Consider the following 7,729-nt stretch of genomic DNA (forward strand, 5'->3'; position numbering starts at 1 on the left):
AAAAAAAAAACCAACAAAAAACCACCCAAACACCACCCAAACTTCTACCACTGCAGGAACAGTTTCTGACTCACTGCAAAACTGTAAAAACGAGCTTTTTTTTTTTTTATATATATTAAAAAACAATTTTACATTTTACAACTTTCTACAACGCATGCACAAGGTCTCTGGGCTCTGCTGAGAGGAATCAAACCAACCCCGAAAACGGACCCCAAAAAAAAGGCTTTTTTTCTTCTTTTTCTTTTTCTTAAAACTCCCGAGTGGGAAAATTCCCCCCTCCCTGGGCCAACCCTCCGGTCTTTTTTTTGTAGGAAAACACCCCAAAACACCCCAAAAACGGGCTCCCACTGGGGGGGGGGGTGGAATTGGGTCCTTCGGCCTCAAGAGGGGAGCGGCAGGAGGGGGTCAGAAATTCCCCCAAAATGGAGATTCCCTGGAATTCGGGAAAGCCAAGCCTGGGCAGCGAGTGCTTGGGTGGGGTTGGACCCCACAGGACCCCTCCAGCACTGGGGTTTTGCTACTGGTGCTGCTGGGGAAGCCCCTCCCTCCCCCTTCCCCCCCAAATCCACACCCTTTTAGTGCTTTTTTAGGATAAACCAACCCCCAAATCCAACCCGGCTCGAGCCTCCTCGGGGTGAAATCGGCCCCTCCACGAGCAAAATGACCCCGCAGGGACCAGCCCCAAACTCCCACCGGTGTCCCTGCTGTGGCTGGATGTGGGAAAACACGGAAAAAAAGTGAAAATAAACCCATGAGGTATTTGAGACCTTTAACAGAAACCGGGAGAAGGCAAAAAGTTTTCCATGTCCCAACGTGGGAATTCCATGGGATGGCCCCAGGTCACCCAAGGGACGTTAATTAAGGACCTCGTTGACCCCTCCCAGGAGCCCCTCGGGGGCTGCAGGTCCAGGGCTGGACCCCAGGAGATGTTTTAAGCTGCTTTGCCTCCAATTCCAGCTCCGAGGACACCGGGAAGCCCCACGGAGGTGCTGCTGGAAGCGGGAATGTGGGGTCACCTCGGGAGTGGCAGAACCCACGTGGAAACACCAGACCCGACCTTCTGCTCCTCTGAAAAAAAATCAGATCTGCTAAAAAACCACCAGCAGAGGCGAGGAGGAGGAGGAGGAGGAGGCTCCTCCAGCCTGGAGTGTCCTGGAATGCCACGGGGAAGGGTTTTTGTAGCAGCCACAGAGCGTGGAGGCGTTCACAAAAATACTCCCCCCCGCCCCTAAAAACAACAAAAAAAATCTCTAGGGTTAAAAAAGCAGCCCCAAAGGCCGGGCTGGAAGTGGTTTTAAGGCCAGAGCCAGGACAGGGAGAAAAGGGGGAGGAGGCAAGAGCAGAAGGTCCCGGTGGGACCCGGTGGTGCCCCGGGGGACGCTGGTGAGGAAGGTTTGGGATTTAGCCCTTGAGTTGTGGCACCGAGTCACCGTCGCTGCTCCTTCCTTCCCCTGGGGAGATGCTACAAGGCCCTGGGTTTCAGGGAGGAGGAGGAGGAGGAGGGGGAGGAGGAGGAGAAGGGGCTCAGCCCACCCCGGGGCGGAGGGCGGGTGACCACGAGCCCGGGTGACCACGAGCCCGGGTGACCACGAGCCCAGGCGGGCGCCGGAGCCGCTTCCCGGAGTTCTGCCCAAGCTCCTTTGGGTCCTTGACCACCAAAGTCCTCGGTGACCCCCCCCTGAGGTCACCCCCGAGGTCACCCCCCGAGGTGACCTCCCCGAGCCCCGGCGGGGCCGGAGGGGAGCGGGGAGGGTCTCCCAGGTGACCCCCCCTCTGCCGCCCCCGTTCAGCTCACACCGAGGTCTCCGACTGCAGCCTCATGATGAACTTGTGCGACTTGGGGTCCACGAACTCCTCCGAGAGCTTGAAGAAGGGGATCTTCTTGGTGCTCACCACCAGGCTGAAGTCCTGGCGCTTGAGCACGAAGACCACGCCGTCCTTGAGGCCGTTGGTGACCGGCTCCTCGCTGACCAGCGTCCACTGCTTGGCCAGCCAGCGGTCCTTGTGGTACTGGATGGTGGGCCCGGCCGTCAGGTACCGCTCCAGGAACGCCTTGGGGAGGGAAGGGACACGGGAATGTCATGGGAATGTCATGGGAATGTCGCCTTCCCGTGGCTCAGCCTCGAGGGTTTTTTGCTTTTGGCAGCCTCGAGCTGCTCGGCAGGTCCTGCTGGAAAAACCTCCCTGGTTCCCACTGTGCCGATCCTGCGGGGTCACAGCCCCTTCTCTGGCTGGATCCCGGGATCACTGAGGTTGGGAAAGACCCCCAAGATCATCCAGCCCACCCTGTGCCCCATCCCCACCTTGGCCCCAGCCCAGAGCACTCAGTGCCACATCCAGGCCTTCCCTGGACACCTCCAGGGATGGGGACTCCCCCACCTCCCTGGGCAGCCCCTGCCAAGGCCTGAACACCCTTTCCAGGAGGAAATTCCTCCTCATGGCCAACCTGACCCTCCCCTGGCACAGTTTGAGGCCATTTCCCCTCCTCCTGTCCCTTGTTCCCTGGGAGCAGAACCCGACCCCACCTTGCTACAACCCCCTGTCCTTGTGTCCCCCCAGCAAAGCTGTGGCCTTGCCCCACCCTGCCCTGCCCACCTTGGGGGTCATGTCGTGGGTGATGCAGAACTCCAGGTGCTGCAGGATGCTCTCCATGGTGTGGTAGGGCTGCTGCTTGGTGGTCCTCAGGTACTTCTGCATGGCCCGGGCCATGGAGGCGAAGATGGCCTGGGCGGCCTCCCGGGGGTCCATGATCTCCCGGGGGTTCTTCTGGTCCTCCTCCTGCAGCCTCTTGATGTGGGTAAAGGCCTCTTCCACCGCCACCACCAGCCTGTGGGGACGAGAGCCAGGGACATGGACACGGTGGGATGAGAGAATCCCGGGTTTGGGGGGAGCCTCTTGCTGCCCAGCTACGGGCAGAGCCTGAATTCCACCCCAAAACAGCTCTGTGGGGGATCCTTCCACACCATGGGACAGCTGGGGATGGACTGGAAGTGCTGACCCACGGAGAGAGGAGCCCACAGAGGAGCAGGTCTGCTGGTAGAACTTATGAGGGGACCCATGTTGGAGCAGTTCCTGAAGGACTGATCCCAGACCTGGAGCAGTTCCTGAAGGACTGACCCCATAGAACACAGACCTGGAGCAGTTCCTGAAGGACTGACCCCTTGGAACACAGACCTGGAGCAGTTCCCAAAGGACTGACCCCATGGAACATGGACCTGGAGCAGTTCCCAAAGGACTGACCCCTTGGAACATGGACCTGGAGCAGTTCCTAAAGGACTGACCCCTTGGAACATGGACCTGGAGCAGTTCCTGAAGGACTGACCCTGGACCTGGAGCAGTTCCTAAAGGACTGACCCCATGGAACATGGACCTGGAGCAGTTCCTAAAGGACTGACCCCTTGGAACATGGACCTGGAGCAGTTCCCAAAGGACTGACCCCTTGGAACATGGACCTGGAGCAGTTCCTGGAGGACTGACCCCAGCCCTGGAGCAGCTCCCGAAGGCCTGACCCCACAGAACCCCCCCGTGCCCCCGTGCCCGGTGCCAGCCCCGTACCTGGCGCGGCGTTTGCGGACCCTGCGCTCGTGCTCGGCCTCCTCGTAGTAGAACTCGTTGTGGCTGTTGTCCCGGCGCCGCGCGGCCGCCGCGATCACGGCCCGGGGCTGCCCCGTCGAGTTGTTGGTGGAGTTCTCTGGGGGCGACACAGGAGGGTCAGACAAGGCCTGGGAGTCCTTGGGGTGCCTGGAGCTCCCTGGATCCCACCCCGGAGCCAGAGGGGAAGGGGAAGGGGGAGAGAGAACAAGAGGAGAAGAAGAGGGGCAGAGAAAGGAGGAGAAGAAGAGGGGCAGAGAAGGAGGAGAAGAAGAGGGGCAGAGAAAGGAGGAGAAGAAGAGGGGCAGAGAAAGGAGCTCAGCTCACCCTCGCCGAGGGAATAGACCTTAAACCCGGACATTTTCTTGGACAGGACGGATTTTGGCAGGTTGAGCAGGGCGGGGTTGTAGACCGGGAAGTCGTGGTAATAGTTCTCCAGGATCCACACGGCCGCTCGTTGGATGCTGAGGGGAGAGAGGGGCAGGAGAGGGTGGGGAGGGGACACACGGAGGGGAGGGAGGGATGGGCGGGTTTCCCAGGGAAGCTGTGGCTGCCCCCCCATCCCTGGATGTGTCCAAGGCCAGGTTGGAGCAACCTGGGATAGCAGAAGGTGTCCCTTCCCATGGGAACTGGGTGATCTTTAAGGTCCCTTCCAACCCAACCTATTCCAGGATTCCACGTGCTGGTTGAGGTGGGATACGGGGAAGAACTTGTTCCCTGTGAGGGTGGGAAGGCCCTGGCACAGGTTATTCTGGGGATGCCCCATCCCTGGAAGTGTCCAAGGCCAGGTTGGATGGGGCTTGGAGCAGCCTGGTCTGGTGGAAAGTGTCCCTGCCCATGGCAGGGAGTTGGGATGAGACAACTCTCAAGGTCCTTCCAGCCCAAACCTTTCCAGGATTCCATCAATTCACGGGACTATTAAGGTTGGAAAAGCCCTCCAAGATCCTCAGATGGGCCACTCTGTGCCCCATCCCCACCTCGTCACTCAGTGCCACGTCCACTCCTTCCCCGGACACCTCCAGGGCTGGGGACTCCCCCACCTCCCCGGGCAGCCTCTTCCAAGGTCCAACCACCCTTCCCACGAGGAGCACACACCCAACCACGCATCCACCACCGCCTCCCACTCACAGGAACGCTCCACCACCCCAAAACCCGTCGGGTACCTGAGGTGCCCGACGTTGTAGAAGCGACTGGCGCCGTCGGCCGAGCGAACGGCCTTGAGGGTGAACTGGGGCTGGAGCTGGCGCAGCTCCAGCAGCACCACGGCCAGGTAGTGCACGAAGAGCAGGGCGTCCACCAGCGACACGGCGAACTGCACCACGCCCCGGTAGTCGCGGTCCCGCGAGTCCAGGATCCGGACGCCGTAGAAGAGCCAGTAGGACACGACCAGCAGGAAGACCAGCACCATGAGCAGCGCCCGGAAGACGAAGACGCGCGGGAAGAAGGCTTTGGGGCGGCGGAAGAACAGGGCCCAGCTGCCCAGCAGGAGGATGAGGAGCTTGAAGGCCACGGAGATGAAGAGCCCCTCGCAGGGCGTCCCGCAGGGCTCCAGCTCCTCCCGCCACAGCAGCTGGGGCAGCAGCAGGAAGGCCAGGGGGGTGAGGAAGGCCAGCAGCGCCAGCGCCCCGGCCAGCGCCACGCCCAGGTGCCGGGAGCAGTCCAGGTGGGCGCTGTCCTCCATGTCCTTGGTGATGCGGGTGAGGTCATCGTGGGAGATGCTGTGCTCCGACGTCCCCGTCACCACCGTCGTGGTCTCGCCCCAGTTGTCGTCCTGAGTTACACAGGGGAGGGTTACACGGGGTGTGGGGAGGTCCGTGGCCCTCAGCAGACCCCCCAGCCCAGCTCCAAGCCCACCCACCCCACCTCATCGCCCGCAGCGCTGCCGGGTGCTGTCACCCCCATTTTGGGGTGGTGGGACCCCAGCCCGGGCTGGGGGCAGGCAGGGATTTGGGTGGGACCCTCTGGAAAACCCCACGCCGGGGCTCCTCTCCGCGCTCCGGCACCGGCGAGAGCGGCTCCGGGAGTGGGAAGTCTCCTCCTCATTGGTGGGGCCAGAAGGAACATGCCCAGCTCGTGTCCCAACACACCCGGGAAGGAGTCCCTGGGATCCCAGCAGGTCTCCTCCTCCTCCTCCTCCTCCTCCTCCTCCTCCTCCTCCCCAGAACCTCCTCCTGCGGCCGCAGCGGTGCCCAAACCACCCGGTCCCGTTTGATCCCTTCCCACACGTCTGTCCCTGTGTCCATCCCCTCCCTCAGCCCTTCACACCCTGGTTTGCAGCACTTGGACCCCTCTGAAACCAGAGGGTTATCATCATCATGTAGGTTTTCCCATGGATTTCTTCAGGAAAGCCGGGAAATTCCTCCCTGTGAGGGGTGGGGAGGCCCTGGAAAAGGTTTTCCAGAGAAGTTGTGGCTTCCCTATCCCTGGAAGTGTCCAAGGCCGGGCTGGACAGGGCTTGGAGCCACCTGGGGCTGGTGGGAGGTGTCCTTGCCCACGGCACGGGGTGGGACTGGAGGAGCTTAAAGATCCCTCCCAACCCAAACCATTCCACGATTCTGTGAATTTTATTTCAAGTTCAACCAAATCCTCGTCCCGGGGCTTTCCAGAGGGACGGGAAGCAGAGGGTTTGGGAGGCCTAAATCCAGCCCATCCCCAGGAGAGCCCTGGATGCCGCGGCCGGACGGGGCAGGCTCAGCCGGCGCCGGCTCCTGGGAGAGGGAGGATGAAAAGAGCCGAAAAGAGCCGGAGCCGCCGGCGTGGGCGGCTGGGAGGGGATGAAAGCCCGGGATCAGGCTCCGCCGAGTCCCGAGGAATCCATCCCAGCACCCACGGAGGGCACGAGGGACCCCTGTGGGCCGGGGAGAGGCACGACACGGAGCCTCCTCCGCGATCCCGCCGGGAACCGGGATGGGGAACCGGGATGGGGAACCGGGATGGGGAACCGGGATGGGGCATCGCCCCCCGGGCGCGGTGCTGATCCCCGGGGAGGGCATCCCTAGGGATCGGATCCCTGGGGGTGTTTTCCAGCCCGTGCTGAGCCCCGGGGGCACCGCGACAGCCGGTCCCCCCTTTCATTTGCCCCGGCCCGACCTAACCGGCTCGACCGCTCCGCCGGGAAGCCCCGGGCGTGCCGGGAGAGCCCCTGCCAGCGGCTCCCACCCTCGGCAGCTCCCCCGGGGGCGGCACAGAGGTGCCAGCCCCGTCCTGCCCACCCCCCCTTGCCCCACTCACCCTCTCGTCCCCCCGGGTGGACTCGTTGTCCAAGAGGGGCTCTCCCGGCGCTTGGATGGTCACGGATTTATCCCCCCGGCTCCCGTCCCGGCTCTTGGAGCGATGCCGGTCCCGCCGGTCCCTGGAAGGCAAGAGAGGGTTGCAGGGAGGGCAGGGGGGGGGGTGGCAGCGCCCGCCGGGGCCGGGGGGACCCCTGGAGCCCTCACCTGTGCTTGCGGGAGCTGCGGGAATGCCCGGATTTGTAGGAATATCCCGAGTACTGCGACTCATTGTCCATGTTGTCGGAGCGCCGGGGTTTGTGCCGCTCCAGGCCGGGGGCTTTGGATCTGCCCGGCCCCGGGACGGCGGGCAGGGCCTCCTTCAGGGGGGGCTTCTTCAGGCCCAGGGGCACCTTCAAGAAGTCGACCGTCACCTTGAGGGTCTCTATTTTGATCACCTGGTCGGGCTCTTCTCAGGAGAAAAGGACTCGCCCACCTGCGGGGACGGAGGGAGGGGAGGCTCAGCGGCGGCATCCCGGCATTCCCACAGGGAATATCCCGGCATTCCCACAGGGAATATCCCAGCGAAGGGTCCCATCCCCTGCAGCCCCGGCAGCAGCAGGGGCGGGACAGCAGCGGGAAAAGGGATTTTGGGTCATTTTGGGCATTTTCGGGTTCATCCCGTGCCCGGGCTGGGGCCGGGCTGGCCGCCCTTCCCCCCAATTACCTGCTGGGATTTACACCTTAATTAACCCCGCCATCATTAGTTTAACTGCCAAGACAATGCCCGGGGTGGGGGCCCGAAGGAAGGGGAGGAATAACCGGGTGCAGACGAGGATCCAGGCCCAGCCGGGCGGGGGGAGCTCTGCCCGGACACGTTCCCTGCGCCGGGATCCCACACCCAGGAGAGCCCCGTGTCCGGGAGCAGC

At 62.7% G+C, this 7,729-nt stretch overlaps 1 protein-coding gene across 2 annotated transcripts in view; it reads right to left on the reverse strand.

Moving 5' to 3' along the window:
- Positions 1-1,693: 1,693 nt before the first annotated feature.
- VANGL2 (VANGL planar cell polarity protein 2) overlaps positions 1,694-7,729 on the reverse strand; it is a 7,208-nt gene continuing 1,172 nt past the window's right edge. The window contains exons 2-8 of one of the 2 annotated variants that reach the window (XM_027669607.1): positions 7,029-7,296; positions 6,823-6,943; positions 4,755-5,362; positions 3,919-4,055; positions 3,556-3,691; positions 2,596-2,827; positions 1,694-2,052 (exon numbers count right to left, since the gene is read on the reverse strand). In XM_027669607.1, coding sequence (XP_027525408.1) covers positions 1,792-2,052; positions 2,596-2,827; positions 3,556-3,691; positions 3,919-4,055; positions 4,755-5,362; positions 6,823-6,943; positions 7,029-7,099 — 1,566 coding nt within the window. In that variant the 5' untranslated portion in view covers positions 7,100-7,296 and the 3' untranslated portion in view covers positions 1,694-1,791. Of the gene's footprint in view, positions 2,053-2,595; positions 2,828-3,555; positions 3,692-3,918; positions 4,056-4,754; positions 5,363-6,822; positions 6,944-7,028; positions 7,310-7,729 lie in introns of those variants that run through there. The other variant, XM_027669608.1, reaches the window with a different exon arrangement.

This window comes from Corapipo altera, unplaced genomic scaffold, assembly GCF_003945725.1.
Source record: "Corapipo altera isolate COAL_440 unplaced genomic scaffold, ASM394572v1 311, whole genome shotgun sequence".
In the NCBI taxonomy this organism is placed as follows: domain Eukaryota; kingdom Metazoa; phylum Chordata; class Aves; order Passeriformes; family Pipridae; genus Corapipo; species Corapipo altera.